This window comes from Phasianus colchicus, chromosome 28 (assembly GCF_987193195.1).
Source record: "Phasianus colchicus chromosome 28, bPhaCol1.hap1.1, whole genome shotgun sequence".
NCBI lineage: Eukaryota > Metazoa > Chordata > Aves > Galliformes > Phasianidae > Phasianus > Phasianus colchicus.
This window is the reverse complement of record NC_143463.1, coordinates 1,548,524-1,563,886: the sequence shown is the minus strand read 5'-3', so window position 1 is coordinate 1,563,886 and position 15,363 is coordinate 1,548,524. Positions and strand designations below refer to the sequence as shown.

Here is a 15,363-nt window from a genome sequence, read left to right as displayed (position 1 = left end):
AAAACACCAAAACATTTTGGAGTTTGTGCATTCGTGCTCAGGGTGGGCTCCAAAACAGCTCTGGGTGCTTGTAATCCTCATTTCCCAACCCCATCCTTTATCTTGGTGTCCTCTCACCCTTTATCCTGATGTCCCCCCGTCCTTTATCCTCATGCCTTTGGCTCACCGCCCTCTGCTGCCCCATGACTTTGAGTGTGACGGCCTGAGCTCCTCGTTCCCACCCCATCCCCACATCCAGGATGCAGCCACGGCTCTCCGTGGCGCCGCTCACCCGATCTCTGGGACTGACCCGTGTATCAGATCGGGTTCCCAGCCCCGCGATCACCTTACGGGCTGCCCATCCATAATTCAGCAGCAGCAGCACGATGCGGCGGGCGGGCAGGCGCAGCAGGCAGGCCCAGGAGGAATGCCCCATGGAGAACGGCGTGGGGCAGGAGCCGGGGGTCCCCGAGCCGCCCCCCACCGAGGGCACCTCGGCCCCACGGCCGCCCCGCGCCCGCCCTCGCCTGGTGTTCCGCACTCAGCTGGCCCACGGCAGCCCCACGGGGCGCATCGAGGGCTTCACCAACGTCAAGGAGCTCTACGGGAAGATCGCCGAGGTGTTCAGCATCTCTCCCACCGAGGTGAGGGGTCGGGGGCCGAGGGTGGCGCCGATCCTTGGGTTGTCCCCAGCGGTGGTGACGGGGCGTTGGGGGGCAGATCCTCTTTTGCACGCTCAACACGCACAAAGTGGACATGCAGAAGCTGCTGGGGGGGCAGATCGGGCTGGAGGATTTCATCTTTGCCCACGTCCGTGGTGAAACGAAGGAGGTGGAGGTGACCAAGACTGAGGATGCGCTGGGGCTCACCATCACCGACAACGGCGCTGGTTACGCCTTCATCAAGGTGAAAACGTGTGGGGCTGAGCTGGGGGTCTGCCCTGACCTGGGGGTAACTACCATAGTATGGTGCATTTTGGGGTGTCCCTGCATAATCCTAGAAGGAAATCGCTGCGTGGAGGGGTGGGGGTGTCACTGTGTGCCCCCTCCCCTCAGCGAATCAAGGAGGGGAGCATCATCAACCGCATCCAGACGGTGTGTGTGGGCGACAGCATCGAGGCCATCAATGACCACACCATCGTGGGCTGCCGGCACTACGAGGTGGCCCGCATGCTGCGCGAGCTGCCCCGCGCTCAGCCCTTCACCCTGCGCCTGGTGCAGCCCAAAAAGGCTTTCGGTGAGTGGGGTGGGGGCTGCTCTGCTTTGAGACCCCCAGGACGGTGGGGGGGGACACCCCCACATGTGCCTGCACAGCCCAAGCTGCCTTGCAACCATCCTTAGTTGGCTGTGTGCTCTGCCCTGGGGCAGCCACAAGCACCCCGTGTACATGTGCATCCCATCCTTCCCCCATGGGTGTCCCCCATGGATTGCCCCATGGTGCCTTCCTTGTGCGTGCCCCATAGCATTTGGGGGAGCCTTGGGTGTTCTTGGTCATCCTTTGGTCTCCAACTTTGTCCATTCTTGGTCATCCTTGAACATCTGTGGTTGGATATTCTTGCTTATTCCTGGATGTCTGCTGTTGGATGTCCATCGTTATCCATCACAGATTGTCTTTGGACCCATCATTGTTTGTCATGGGTTGTTCTTGGATGTTCATGTTATTCTCATGGCTCATCCTTGGATGTCCACCCGCACCCATTCTTAGTCAACCTTGGGCGCCCATCACTGCGTTGTTTTTGGTCACCCTTGGATGGCCATCATTGGGTGGACATTCATCATTTTTTGACATCCTTGCTCATCCTTGGTGGCCCTGCATGTGGCAGGGGGTTGGAGATTCATGATCCTTGAGGTCCCTTCCAACCCTGGCCATTCTGTGATTCTGTGCTCCTCCATCACTGTTGCCCTTTCTTGGACACCCACCCCTGGGCCCCCTCCCACCCTCCTGTGGGGCTCAGACATGATCGGGCAGAGGACGCGGAGCAGCAGCAAGTGCCCAGCTGAAGGCCGAGTGTCCAGTGGCAAGGAGACACTGCGACTGCGTGCACAGGGCCCGGCCACGCTGCAGGAGGGGGTAAGGCACCCCCACAACCCCCTGCACCAGTCTGGGGGGGATGTGCTCATGGGGTGACCCCATGCTTGGCATCCCCTCCCCACCCACAGCCCAGCGCCGTGGAGGAAGAGGCCGCCCGCCGCGTGGACGACCTGCTGGAGAGCTACATGGGCATCCGCGACTGCGAGCTGGGTGGGTGCTGCTCCGTGCCCCCCCCAACCCTACGCCCACCTCCCCCCCTGACCCCGCTCCTCCTGCAGCTGCGACCATGGTGGAGATGGCCAAGTGCAGCCCCACTGCCGCCGCGCTCGCCTGCGCCCTCGACTCAGTGCTGGGAGAGTTTGCCTTCCCCCAGGAGTTCGTGGCTGAGGTGTGGGCGGCCGTTTGCAGCCCCCCGGGTGGGCAGGAGTAGCTGGGGGGCAGCCAGGGGGCAGCCAGGTCCCCCCCCTCCATGTTTCCCACCTGGGGGTGGCGGTGCTGCTGGAAGTCCCACCTGTCACCCCTTGCACACACAGACTGGAGGTGTGGGGCTGCTGTGGGGGCCCGTGCACCCCACGTCCCATGGGGCACGCAGTGCTGCACAAGCTGTGCTTTATTGGCAGCTCACAGAGCAGGATGGGGAGAGGGGAGAAGGAACACCTCCATGCCTGCCCCATTGGGTGCCCCATCCCCTCCCACTGCGCTCAGCTCCTGCAGCTGCAAGGTGAAAAATAACAACAATAATAATAATAATAATAAAAAAACAAAACAGAACAAAACCTCCATAATTAACGGAGGAGGGGGTCCCCACTACTGCAGCCGCCCCTCCTGGGTGAGTTTGCGGCGCAGGGAGGGGTTGAGGACGGGGTAGAGGGAGAGCAGGGAGGGCCGCGTGCGCAGCCCCGGGTGCAGGCGCTGCAGCACCGCGCGGCGGAACAGGATGTACACCCAGGGGTCCAGGATCTGATTCCAGGTGACCATACGGATGTAGATGAGCAGCAGCTGCTGTGTCTGTCCTGGCAGCATGTGGAGGGGTTCACCCATCCGTAGCTGCTGGAGAGTGATCTGGATGATGAAGATCTGGGGGGAGAAAGGAGGGGGGTCGCTTTTTGGGGCTGCCGAGTTCGGGGGAGCCCCGAAGGATTGAGGGGGGAAAGTGGGGGCGCATCTGGACTGGGAGTCTCAGCCACAGGGACACCAGGATCCAGCACATCTCCATGGGGGACAGTGGGGAACATTGAAACTTGGGGCTTCACCTGGAGAGGCACTGGGGGGGCACCCCAGGAGGGACAAGGGGGGCACAGGAAGATGCACCAAGACCACGAGGGACATTTGGGGACACTGAGACCAAGGACCTCACCCAAAGGGACAGGAGGACACACCAAGACCTGTGCCATCACCATGAGGGACGTGGGGGGACGCCGAGACCAAGACAAGGGACATCTGGAGCCCCATCAGGAGGGGCACCCAAGAAGAGGGACAGGAAGGGTCATGGGCACCAGGAGGGGCATAAGGAGGGGCATAAGGAGGACACCAAAAGGGACACAACACCACAAGGGCAATATGGGGACAATAAGACCAAGGGCCTCACCCAAAGGGAAACAGGGACCCACCAAGAACCAGGGCACCCATGAGGGACACTGGGGACACCAAGAGCCAGGGCCTTACCAGAAGGGTCACAAGGCCATGGGGTCCTAATGAGGAAGGACACAAGGGGACACAGTTTCCCAGGGTCACAACACAAGGGACACACAGGGGGACTCCAAAACCTGTGGCCTCACCAGGAGATGTGGGGCACAAGGAGGGATGTGGGGACATCAAAACCACAGAGCCCCACCAGGAGGGACAGCCAGGGACCCATCAGGATGGATGTGGGGAGGACATCAGGACCAGAGGGATGGGAGGGATAGGAGGACAACCAATGACCCACCAAGAGGGACAGGAGGGACACCCAGGGATCCACCAGGAGGCACACGGGACATCCAGAGCCCCGTCAGGATGGACACACGAGGCCCCAGCAGGGGGGATACAAGGGATACCCAGGGATCTACTAGGATGGATGTGGAGAGGACACCAGGACAAGAGGACCCTACTAGGAGGGACATGAGGGACAACCAATGCTCCACCAAGAGGGACAGGAGGGACACCCAGGAGGGACATGGGGGGGACACCACGACCACAGGACCCTACCAGGAGGGGCAAGAGGGACAACCAACGTCCCATCAAGAGGGACACCCAGGGACCCAGCAGAAAGGATACTGGGGCACCAGGGGGGACATGGGGAGGACATCAAGACCATGGGGACCCACCAGGAGGGATATGAGGGACACCCAGGAACCCACCAGGAGGGACGTGGGGAGGGCACCAGAACCACAGACCCTATGAAGAGGGGCACAAAAGACATCCAGAGCCCCACCCTGAGGGGGACCCAAGAACCCCCCAGGATTGACACCGGGGCACCAGGAGGGACATGGAGAGGACACCAGGAACCACAGGACCCTACCAGGAGGGACGCCCCAAGCCCAAGGCCTCACCAGCAGCGGCATCCAGCAGATGGTGGCGATGACCATGATGCCCACCAGCTGCACCATCATCTCCACTTCGCTGTCACGCCGCCGCTGCACCGACTCGCGGTCGTGGTAAACGCGGCACAAGGTGACCACGCTGACCGTGTTGAAGACGAAGGAGAGCAGCACGGAGCAGACGCCCAGCAGGGCGAAGAGAAGGCAGAAGATGACGTTGCCGGCGTCGGGCAGGAGGGTGAGGAAGCACCAGGAGCCAGGGTACTGCAGCGTGTACCGCCCCAAGCCCAGCACCGGCAGCAGCCCCAGAGCGCAGGAGAAGCCCCACACCGTGGCCACGATGGCCCACGCACGGCGCTTGGAGACGGAGGTGGAGCGTGAGAAGGGCCGGTTGATGCCCACAAACCTCTCGCCAGCCATGGTGGCGCCCAGGAGCAGCGGGCACTGCCCGAAGAACACCATGGAGAAGCCCAGGAAGTTGCAGAGGTGGCAGCCGGGGTCCACCTGCGCCCAGTTGAACTTGGTGAAGTGGTACGGGATGATGACGGCGGCGGTCACCAGCAGCCCCATGAAGTCTGTCACCACCAACCCGCAGAGGAAGACGAGGAAGGAGGAGCGCGAGCGGCTGCTGAGCTGACGGGAGGAGCTGAGCAGCACATAGAGAGCAAAGAGGTTGGAGCAGAGCCCGATGAGGCCGAAGGCGGTGGAGAACCACGGCGAGGTGATGGCTTTGGGCTGCGTCACGTTGAGGCTGAGGTTCACCGCCCCGAAGCAGGTGTGGGGTTGGCTGTCCAGGCTCACGTTGGGGGGCTCCGTGTCCTCCCACCCCATCCTGGCGGCCTCAGGCGCCCTCCAAACCGGGCTCCATGCCGTGTTCCTGGTGCTGCTGCTGATCCCACCAGGCTCTGTGGGGATAAGGGGAGCGTTAGGGACCAGAACTCTCACTCTGATCCTAATCGTGAAACCCTACGCTAACGCTGGCCCTAACTTAACACAGATCCTGACCCGAACGCGGCTCACCCACCCAGACCCCGCAGATGCGGGGTGTCCCATGGGGTGCTGAGGCCTCAGCCCTACAGCTGGCCGGGATTAACCGTCCCCTCTGCGTCACCGGGCCGAGAGCCACCAGGGCAGCAGCCACCAACCCCCACGTGCTCACTGCCTGGAGCAGCGCGTGCTGCCAGCTGGGCTCCATCCCGTGCCGGGGGAAGGGGGGGGCTCATCCAAACCCCCATCCCTATGGCGCAGTGAGGACGCGGTCCCAGCTCCGTGTGCCAAACTGGGAGGAGGGACGCGGCTGGATCCCAGGATTAGCTTAAAAGCATCTCCCCCCATCCCTGTGGCTGTGGCTGCCGCCCACGTGGCGATGACCGCAGGCGGACGTTCGCGCCCGGAGCTGCGCGGCGCACGCGGCACCACGGCATCACTGTGTGCCCCCCAGCTCAGCAATTCCAGCCCCATCTCCATGCGGCCGGGTCTCACGTTTCCCATCCTTAGCTGGAGCTGAGGGTTTGTCACTGGGCCACAAAGGTTTTGGCCCAGTGGGTTTGTGAGGGTTTGTAAGGACAGCTGGTTTTGTCACGAGCCGTTTGTCATTGCTAATTACTGCAGAGGGGGCGGCCTGGGGTGGAACGGAGCTGCTTCCATCCCCATCCCGGGGGTGCTGTGCACCACAAAAAATGGGCACCCCCAGGAGTGGGCACACAGGCAGCAGATGCCTCCCCCATTTCTCCAGGGCAGGGATGAGTGCCACCCACTCCCCCTGTCCCCAGGCTGCTGGATGACACTTCCCCTGCCCCACCACCTCTCAGGACCACAACATTAAGGAGGACCCGCAGCAGCCATCACTGCAACCGTCCCCAAACTGCCTGCGGTGCCCTATGGCTGTGGGGTCCCATCACTGCCTGGATGGAGCTGTGTCCCCATGCCACGCTGCGCCCCAGGGGACCCTCAGCCATGGGATGCCCCCAGCAGCTGAGCAGCCCTATAGGGCACCCATGTGCCCCATTAGAAGGGCCCACTCCCCATTGGGGTGTGCTGGTCACCCAATTCCCTACACCTCATCCTGCAGCCAGGGACAGCCGTGCACTCCTGGTGACACCGAGAGGACATGGGGATGGACAGCCCCACAGGCTGTCAGGGCTGCACTTAGAGGGCATAAAATATTAACGAGAGCTCAATTAGCACCAGCAGGGCTGTAAGTGAGACAGAGAGAGCTGCACAGCAGCATGGAGACACTTACAGGCAGGAATTCATGCGTGGGGGCAGAGGGTCCTCAATCTACGGTGTGGGGGCAGATCCTGTGGGGAACAGACCCTGAGGTTGTGCCTCAGCCCCACTGGGGGGCACAGGAGCTGGTGGGAACCCCTGGGGGGGTGCAGATTCTGCTCCTAAATTGCAGCCCTGAAATGCGCTGGCAGTTCTGGTGTGGGCTGGAATGAGCATTAATGGGGTTTTTGGCATTGGGATGGTGTTTTTCTGGGGATGTGCTGCACAGAGCGCAGAGCTGTGGGTCCCCGCTTTGGGTCCCTCATATCCCAGCTCTCCTCTTTGCTTTGAGATGCACCCTGTGGTGTCCCCCACCCGATGACACAACGAACACAGATGGGTGCACCATCCCCACAGCCCTCGGTGCAGATCTGTTCAAGGCCATCGGCCGGGACGGGAAATGCACCGCCCACGTCACGCAGGGCTGGCAGAGCTCCAGCATCCCTCCCCAGACCCACAGCCATCAAAACCATGGAGCCCAGAGAGGGGACTTCCAGGGGACATCCGGGCAGGAGACATCCATGCTGTGCGGCACCGCCGGCGGTGACACAAAGCACCTGTCCCTGTTGTGACCCATGGCACGAGGCCCCATCCCATCCCATTCCCATCCCATCTCAAACTCATCCTCATCCCCATTCCATCCCCATCCCATCTCCATTTCAGTCCCATCTCAGCCCATCCCTTTCCCCTTCCCAATCCCGTTCCCATTTCCATCCCACTTCCCATTTCCATTCCCGTTCCCACCCCCACCCCCATCCCACCCGCCCCGCTCCACACAACCCCTCTGCCCGTCGTGGACGCTCCATCCATCTCTCCGTCGTTCCCAGCGCCGCGGTGCGTCCATCCCCCCCCCTCCCATCCCGACCCCTCCACCCGACCGTCCCACCCGACCGTCCATCCCACCCCCGCGGGTTCTCTGTCCGTCCCACCCTCTCTGTGCCCCCCCGAACCCCTCCGGACCCCCCAGCCGCTCCCCCCCTCCTCCCCCCCCGCCGTACCTCTCAGCCGTCGCGGTGCGGGGGGGTCCGGCTGAGAGCGGAGCTCCGCTCGGCGCGGATCGGCGCAGCGCTGCCCCGCGGGAGGCGCCGGCGAAGGGCCGGGCTGGGAGCGGCCCCAACTCCCCCCCCTGTCCCGACCCCTTTCCCCGCCCCGCGCGGAGCCCCCCGCGCCCCCCGCCGCCCCGCAGCGCCGCTCCGGGATGGGGCCGAGCCGGGACACGGGGCTGCGCTGCGGCACGGAGACACGCGTGGGGCGGGACTCGAGTGGACGCGGCTCACCTGCGCCCGCTCCAGCCGCGCAGTGGGGCGGCGATGGGGAGCGCGGTGCCCGCCGTACCCGGCTATATTTAGCGGGGCCGCTCTTATCCGGGTTACTCACTTGTTTACCCGAGCCGGATTCCTGCGTCTGGAGGGGGGTTGGCCCTCACCCCTCGGCTGCACCACCCCGAGGGCCCCCACGGCCCCGCACCCCTCCGTGGGCACCGCGGGGCTCCGCACTGGGGCGCGGCAGCAGAGCCGGGCGCAGCACGCGGGGTCACCGCGCCTCCCCAAAGCCGCTGCTGTGTGTGGCACGCGGGGACGCGACCACCCTCACCACCACCCCCACCGCCACCCCTCCGTGCCCCCGTTGGCACCCAGCCGACTCCCAGCGCTGGGACCCCTCCCCGGAGGACACGAGGACGTCCCTTACGCCCACCGCGGTGCCACCACCCCGAGCCCACGCTTTGGGGCGGCAGCGGATGGAACCGAAGCGCGACTCCCCCCGCAGCCCCTCCAGGTGCAGACGATGTGGGTGCGGGGGGGGCTGAGGTGGGGGCTGCAGCGTGATGCTCCAACACCGCCCCGCAGGGACGCGTGGCACCGCGGGGACACGGAATGGGACAGCGGGCAGCATCGGCCCCGCATGGGGTGAGCGCAGGGAGTTCCGTGCGCTGTGAAGCACAGAGGGTTGTGCTGTTTTATTGGTGTTTTTTTTTTTCTTTTTCTTTTTTCTTTTTCCCCTTTTTCTCCCATCTCGTCTCTGCCGCGGCCTCCACTCGCTTCCTGCGCCGGCCTCAGCATCTCCCCCCCCCCCGCATCTCCCCCCCCCCCACGCCGGCGGCAGTTGCTCCACGGCTTTAAATAGCGCGCAGGAAGGAGCGGCCGGGGGACACGGCTGGAGATGTCCGGAGGGATGGGAAATGTGTGGGGCGGGCAGGGTGGCCGCGCCCCCGCCCCGGTGCCCCCACCGGGCACCTGGCCGTGGGAGGCTCCTGAGCTCCGCTTCTCCCCAGGCCGGATGCTGCCAGCGAGCAGCCGAGCAGCAGGACGGGCTGAGCTACAGGGCGGCCCCACGGCTGAGAAGCCCCGGAGGGAGGAGAGCGGTGTGGGGGCAGCGGGGAGACAGGATGCCGAGAGCTCCGGGGGGAGGAAGCTGAAGCAGCGTCTCGGAGCAGCAGTTCACGGCCGAGGTTTCCTGCCGCTGCTCGTTCAGCCGGCATCTCCTCCCCCATCCTTCAGCACAGGACGGTGCAAGGCCAGGCCGTGCCCCCCCGCTCTGCAGCCCTCCCCCCGTACCAGCATCTGGCGGGCGCCGAGGAGCGCGGCCAGCCCAGAGCCGGGCAGCCCAGTGCCGGGGGGAGGGACCGAGGGCCACAGAAAGCGGATTTTGCCCTGTAAGGAGATGTCGCGGTCACATCTCACACCCCTCTCCTTCTCCTCCCCCCCCCGAGGCTGACGCCCCAGCAGACGAAGGGCTGTGACCGAGGAGCAAAGGGTGCAGCAGCCGCTGGGAACGGTGTGGAAGGAGAGATCTGAGCCCGGGAGGAGGCGATGGGCGCCCGCAGGGCTGTCAGCACGGAGGGGTGGGACGAAGCAGCCCCCAGTGCTGCTCGGTGCAACGCCAGCTGGGGGGGGGGGACACACACGCAGGACACCATGGCGTAAAACAGCCCCTATTTATTTGTGCCAAAGTCTCAGAGTCCCTCGGGATAAAACGCAAAGGAGGAAAGGAGAACAGTCAACGTGAGGCTGCAGGGGGCTGAGCAGGGGATGGGATGAGCCCCCCCCTCACCTGCGGTAGCGGTACCGCTTGAAGTGGAACCACAGCTGGAAGATCCCATTGGCAAACTGGCAGCGGAAGCCGTGGCGGTGGGAATATTCCCATTCCCTGTTGACAATCTTAAAGGCAATGTCCTCATAGGGAGGCCCGGCGTGGAAGCGCAGGATGGCGAAGTCCTTGTTGTCCTGGCAGGCCTCCAGGAAATACTCCGGCGTCGAGCGTTTGTCGATGAGGTCGGGGTAGAAGATGTTGAATTTGTAGCCCTGCACGATTTTGGGAGGGGGGTTGTCAAAGTCGTAGTGGGTTTGGTTGTATTTGTTCCACTCGAAGCCCGTGTGCACGCGGTTGAAGAAGCGCGGTTTGCGGGGCCGGTATTTGTCTGCCCAGAGGTAAGCCTTGCCCGTCAGAGGCATCTCCACGCTGAACTGAGCCTCGTCTGCTCCCATGCCTTCCTTGGCTTTGCGGAAGAAAATGTCGTCGGCGCTCTCGGTGGCGTTGCCTGCAAGGAGGAGAGGTGAGGGACGGCCCTGCAGTGTCAGCCTGGCGCGTGGGATGCGGAGGGAAGGGAGCGGGTGGGGGAAGCAGAGCTGGACACCGAGATGTGAGTGCTGGATGCCGGGTTGGGAAACGCATCCAAAATATCCTGCCCACTTGTTTGCAGCTCAAGCTGCTCAATGACGCAGCTGGGAGTGGGAAGGACCTGACCCAGCTGTCCACGGGGACAGCAGCAGTCTGAGCTGTGTCCCATTCACTGCCCCGCACACCTCTCAGCCATCACTGCCTGCTCCAGCCCTGCCTCCTGCTCACAGAGGGCAGCTCTCCCTCCAAGCCCTGCATCCCAGTGCTTGCACGTCCCCCTGAGCCCAGCAGGGTTCTCCTACCTGTGACCTGGAGCTGCTGGCGCAGCAGCAGCAGCCGATGTGTGTCCTCCTCCGCCTCCAGCACGTGGGCATCGAAGGGCAGCTCGTTGGTGCCCAGCAGCCGGGGGCTGTACTTCCCTGCATCGTAGTCATCCAGGCTCTGCTGGATCAGGTCCTCCTCCATCAGCACAGCTTCCCCCTCTGCCTCTTCTTTGACCTCCACGTCCTGCTCAGCCTCTGGCTCTGAGGACGGCCCCGGCTGCACCACGATGCTCTCTTCTGCATCCAGCCTGCAGGGAAGAGAGAAAAGAACTGGGATGGAGGTGACAGCTGTGCTTCCTGAGGTCTGCCTGGGGACAGATGGGAGCGTGCCCACAGGGGACGCCTACACGGTCCTGCTCCCCACAGGCTGCATACCTGTCACTGGGAGACACTGGCTCCCTCTTGATGATGGGGAAGAGCGGTTCGCTCTCCACGCCCTGCTCCTGCTTCAACTTGTACAGCTTCTGGCGCAGCACGTCCTGGTGCCGCTCCCGCAGCCTGTGAGGGGAGAGCAGTCAGCTCACAGCCAGCACAGCCACAGCTGGGATACCCACTGCTGTCCCCTTTCACACCCCCAGCCAGGGGACGGCCCCGCTCTCACCTGGCCCGAGCCATGTAGGCCTTCAGCTGCTGCAGCAGGCTCTCCCAGTACCCGATGTCGAGGTTGGGCCCCCCCGCCCGGATCTTGCTCTCGATGCCCTGGTACAGCACTTGCAGCTGGTTGTAGGTCTTCCCCTTGAACACGGACTGCACGTCCGAGCTGACAGAGGCATTGACGCCGTCCCGCCGCTCCCCTGAACAATTGGGAAAGAGCTACCAGAATCACAGAATCATAGAATTACCAGGGTTGGAAGGGACCTCAAGGATCATGAATCTCCAACCCCCTGCCACATGCAGGGCCACCAACCATCCCACCTAATGCTAGACCAGGCTGCCCAGGGCCCCATCCAATCTGGCCTTGAACACCTCCAGGGATGGGGCATCCACAACCTCTCTGGGCAGCTGTTCCAGTACCTCACCACTCTCTCTGTAAAGAACTTCCCCCTGACATCCAAAACTCCTGGGCTGCACCAAACAGCTGCTGCATCCACAGCCTCCATCCATCCCAGGAGCAACGTGTAAACCCCTGCAAACCTGCAGGCCTGCAACAGGGCCTGTGCCATGTTTTACCTGTTATACACACACTCTTCAACACCCACTCATGCTTACCTGGTCCTCCTTTCCCAGAGGCCTCCAGTTTGCGGAGCTTTGCTATCTCATCCTCGGTGATGATGGTCATGTCCCTCCAGAAATCCACATTCTTGCCTTGCTCCAGCTCCATGTAAACCTGCAGGCAGAGGACAGCCAGGACTTCAGCCACCCGCTGATGCTTAAAGCTCAAGGAGGGAAGCCCTGAGTTGCCACCCTGCAGACAGCCCTGGTACCTGGATGTCTTCTACCAGATCCTCCATGTCGGAGACAGTCAGACCGTTCAGAAACGTGTAGGGCTCGTGCATCTCCACAGCCAGGTCATCATCCTCCGCACTGATGTATTTAGCCAGAAGGTCAATGGGTTTTGCCCTCCCATCCCGAATCCGGATCTTAGACCTGGGTGAGAACAGAGAGGCTGTGAGCAGTACCTGCCACCCCCTGCTCCCCACCAGCCTGTCCCCACAGAACTGCCCACCCACCGCAGCTTGGCCTGCTGCAGGTGGAAGTTGTCCTCCTGCTCCTCCCAGGTTTTGAAGTGTTCTGCCTCTTTCTCCCTCTGCAGCATCTCCAGCTCCTGCTCACGCATCGCCTTCTCCCGCTCTCTCTCGAGGCGCAGCTGCTTCACCTGCTCAGGGGCAGAGAGAGAAGTGAGGCTGCTGGGCCTCCTGCAGGGTTCCCACCCGAGGACACTGCTGTCACCACACTCAATGAACCCCCTCAGCCCCTGAAATCACCCCAAGCCTCCCCAGAGACCCTGCCAGCCCTTTGGAGGACAGGGGATACAGGGTACAACCAAGTGCTTCGGTGACTTGGCACTTGTCAGCTCATCCTAAAGCTGGATTCAGCCCCAAGGAGAAAGTCTCAGCCCAGAGCAGAAGTGAGCACACTGTGGCACTCACATCCTACAGGCTCCCCCCAGAAAGAACAAGGGAACTTTCGGCTTGGGCTGGGAGCAGCTGGGAGAGTTGGGCTGTCCATGTCAGATAGTAGGAGGGAGAGAGGGACACTGATCCCACCTTCTGCAGCTCCAGGCGATTGTCCTCCTGGATTCGCTTGTTCCTCTCCTTCAGGTCCTTCTCATCCAGGTGGCTGATCCCCTTCTTTTCCAGTGCCTGAAGCAGAGCAGCCAAGAGAAGCCATGAAACCAAGCAACCTCCTCCAGCCTCTCAAGGGGCAGCAAACACTGCATCCACCCAATTCTGCTCCAGCAAGCTCTCAGCCTGCTAGAGATCCCCAGCTCCCTCAAACACTACTCCTGCAGCCTCCCAGTAAAACCTGAGCTCACCCACATGTTGAGCAAGCAGCAACGTGAGCACTGACCACCACCTGGGAACCCCTCCTGCACCATGACCTGACTCCTTATCCTAAATCCAACAGTGGATGTTTGTCTTTAAGAGAACAGACAAAAAACCCCACAGAGCTTTACAGAAACACCCAGCTGATGTCCTTCAAGAGCTCTGCTTTCATGTGGCTCCCTTTAGTTTTCAGAGGTTCCCACCTGAAGAAAAGGGCCCTCCTAATGCCCCACTTGGTGTTCCCATCCCGCAGCAGCCCCAGGAGCACGCTGCCCTCTGAGCTGACACACAGAGCTGCCTCTTAGGACAACCAGGCGTGGATGGAGCACTCACCTTGCTCCAGATGAACGTGCCCAGCAGGTTGTTGTCCCCAAAGGGATTGTCCGTGTTGGTGTAACCCATGTACTCCTCTCCCCACCCCATCTTCTCCCGCTTCTTCCTCTCCTTGGCCTCCTTCTTGGCCAGTCGGCGGGCTCGTTTCTCCTCAGGTGTCTCCAACGCCTTCATGAGAGCAGCTTGTTTCTTCTTCTCCTCCTTCATCCTCAAGCGCTCCTGAAGGCTCAGCTGCTGCCCCGACTCCTCCTGGCCCCGGGAGCGTGGTGGGGAGGGCGAGCTGACCGAGGACACAGAGGACTTGGAGCCAGCCCTCCTCCTCCGCCTGTCCCTGCTCCGTGCTCGCCTCCTGTCTCGCTCTGCACTCGAGTCAGAGGAACGACCCCGGGACCGTGAGCGGTGCTTCCTTTGGCTTTTATGGTGCTGGTCCCTGCTTTTGTTTTTCTTCTTCCGTTTCTGTCTTTCATCGTTGGAATCAGAACTGGGGGGGGAAATGCACATTTTGGTTGCTGATTTTGGGCTCTGCATCAAAGAAGCGCTTCAGGAGAGAAGTGCTTCCCCTAGCACAGAATGGCACGACCTGTCCTGAGCTGCAGCAAGAACCAACAGCAGAGCGTTCAGCTCAGCATTCGCTGCCTACAACGCACCCCATCCCACGAGCCGTGTTAGTAGCGCACACAGCACTGCTCCAAGCTCCTGTGTTACTGTGTGCACAGCAGGGCTGAGCCCTCCTGAGGAGCTCTGTGATGGTTGTGGTGTGACAGCATCCCAGCCACCGCAGAGGTGCTGGGTCTCCCTGGGTTCCTTCATCCCACCCCGGTGCTATGGCTGCCGTGACCCAGCTGAGCCCCTCAGCACTGCGTGGTGCCGACCGCTGGGGCTGAGCACAGCTTGCGGCCCAGTTCTGCCTGCAACGAGGCTCAGAGGCAATGGGCTCCAGCTGCTGACCAAAGCTCCACGAGGCCCGTTCCCAAACACAGGGCGCAGCTCCTGCCTGCCCCAGGACGAGGCCCAACTCCCCCCAGCACAGCCCAGCCCAGCACAGCCAAATCGCCCCGTTCCCAACTTAAAGCCCCGCTTCCCACCCAACCACACCAGGCCCGGTTCTGCCCAGCTGCGGCCTACTCCCTCCCACAGCGTCCCGCCCCACCAAGGCCCGCTCCCTGCGACAAGGCCGGGCCGCAGCGAGGCCCAACTCGCCCCCAGGCTCTATAGGGCCCGGTTCCGAGCACGGGGCCCGGCTTCCCGATGCCCAGCAGCCACAGCCCGGTCCAAACACAAGGCCCGGCTTCCCCAGCCGCACCGGGCCCGGTTCTGACAGCCGAGGCCTGCTCCTCCACCGGGCCTGGTCCGCAAGGCCGCACGGGGCCCGGATCTCCGCAAGGCCCACGCCGGGCCCGGCTCCCCACCAGGCCCCGTTCCCCCCCCAGGCCTCACTCCCTCCCCAGGCACCGTTCTCCCCCCGGCCCGGCCCAGGCTCCACCCCCGCCCCCCTCCAGGCCCAGGCCCGGCCATGCCCGGTTCCACCTCCAGGCCCGCTCCCGCCCCGCTCACCCCGCGCTCTCCTCCCTCCGCCTCCCCCTGCTCCGGCTCCGGCTGTCGGACCGCTCCCGGTTCCTCTCTCGGTCCCTCCGCTCCCGGCTCCGCGATCCCGACCCCATACCGCGGCCAGCCGGGCTCTCGGGCCGCGCGGTGCCCGGCTGGGTGGAGGCGGGGCCGGGGGCGGTCCCACGGCGGCCGGTTGTTTTCGGTTTTTTTTTTCCCTCCCGCCCCTTTTTTTTTTTTCTCTCTCCCCCCTTTTTTTTT

General features: G+C 63.0%; 3 protein-coding genes across 10 annotated transcripts; 1 reads left to right on the top strand and 2 right to left on the bottom strand.

Moving 5' to 3' along the window:
* The first annotated feature begins 132 nt into the window (after positions 1-132).
* GIPC3 (GIPC PDZ domain containing family member 3) lies at positions 133-2,740 on the top strand. Of its 4 annotated transcripts, none has more exons than XM_090126299.1 (6): positions 133-623; positions 731-885; positions 1,035-1,215; positions 1,934-2,049; positions 2,139-2,220; positions 2,289-2,522. In XM_090126299.1, the coding sequence occupies exons 1-6, from the start codon at positions 152-154 to the stop codon at positions 2,438-2,440; spliced, it is 1,158 nt and encodes a 385-aa protein (XP_089982425.1). In that variant the 5' UTR covers positions 133-151; the 3' UTR covers positions 2,441-2,522. The 4 variants fall into 4 exon arrangements, with proteins under 4 accessions (XP_089982425.1, XP_089982423.1, XP_089982426.1 ...); XM_090126300.1 differs by having other exon boundaries at positions 249-623; positions 700-885; XM_090126297.1 differs by having other exon boundaries at positions 2,139-2,740.
* On the bottom strand, positions 2,533-8,260 carry TBXA2R (thromboxane A2 receptor). Of its 5 annotated transcripts, XM_090126301.1 has the most exons (4): positions 7,796-7,883; positions 6,772-6,829; positions 4,542-5,434; positions 2,534-3,087 (listed from the first exon to the last, which is right to left on the bottom strand). In XM_090126301.1, the coding sequence occupies exons 3-4, from the start codon at positions 5,358-5,360 to the stop codon at positions 2,818-2,820; spliced, it is 1,089 nt and encodes a 362-aa protein (XP_089982427.1). In that variant the 5' UTR covers positions 5,361-5,434; positions 6,772-6,829; positions 7,796-7,883; the 3' UTR covers positions 2,534-2,817. The 5 variants fall into 5 exon arrangements, with proteins under 5 accessions (XP_089982428.1, XP_089982429.1, XP_089982427.1 ...); XM_090126302.1 differs by lacking the exons at positions 6,772-6,829; positions 7,796-7,883 and adding an exon at positions 8,175-8,260 and having other exon boundaries at positions 2,533-3,087; XM_090126303.1 differs by lacking the exons at positions 6,772-6,829; positions 7,796-7,883 and adding an exon at positions 8,075-8,166 and having other exon boundaries at positions 2,533-3,087.
* Positions 8,261-9,718: 1,458 nt separating this feature from the next.
* On the bottom strand, positions 9,719-15,289 carry CACTIN (cactin, spliceosome C complex subunit). The gene is made up of 10 exons (XM_031604706.2): positions 15,112-15,289; positions 13,558-14,038; positions 12,946-13,041; positions 12,409-12,554; positions 12,163-12,325; positions 11,948-12,065; positions 11,340-11,532; positions 11,114-11,236; positions 10,718-10,986; positions 9,719-10,335 (listed from the first exon to the last, which is right to left on the bottom strand). Exons 1-10 carry the CDS (start codon positions 15,216-15,218, stop codon positions 9,845-9,847), a joined length of 2,187 nt encoding a protein of 728 aa, XP_031460566.1. The 5' UTR covers positions 15,219-15,289; the 3' UTR covers positions 9,719-9,844.
* Positions 15,290-15,363: the final 74 nt, after the last annotated feature.

What these genes read in the sequence shown, in the direction of transcription:
- GIPC3 (XM_090126297.1), top strand. Translation starts at nt 152, where the DNA reads ATGCCTTTGGCTCACCGCCCTCTGCTGCCCCATGACTTTGAGTGTGAC. An exon ending in TCAGCATCTCTCCCACCGAG is followed by an intron (nt 624 to 730) that starts GTGAGGGGTCGG and finishes ACACGCACAAAG; the next exon opens with TGGACATGCAGAAGCTGCTG. An exon ending in CTGGTTACGCCTTCATCAAG is followed by an intron (nt 886 to 1,034) that starts GTGAAAACGTGT and finishes CCCTCCCCTCAG; the next exon opens with CGAATCAAGGAGGGGAGCAT.
- TBXA2R (XM_090126302.1), bottom strand. Translation starts at nt 5,360, where the DNA reads ATGGGGTGGGAGGACACGGAGCCCCCCAACGTGAGCCTGGACAGCCAA. An exon ending in TCTGCTGGATGCCGCTGCTG is followed by an intron (nt 3,088 to 4,541) that starts GTGAGGCCTTGG and finishes TTCTCCCCCCAG; the next exon opens with ATCTTCATCATCCAGATCAC.
- CACTIN (XM_031604706.2), bottom strand. Translation starts at nt 15,218, where the DNA reads ATGGGGTCGGGATCGCGGAGCCGGGAGCGGAGGGACCGAGAGAGGAAC. An exon ending in ATCGCCTGGAGCTGCAGAAG is followed by an intron (nt 12,555 to 12,945) that starts GTGGGATCAGTG and finishes GCCCCTGAGCAG; the next exon opens with GTGAAGCAGCTGCGCCTCGA. An exon ending in GCCTACATGGCTCGGGCCAG is followed by an intron (nt 11,237 to 11,339) that starts GTGAGAGCGGGG and finishes CTCCCCTCACAG; the next exon opens with GCTGCGGGAGCGGCACCAGG.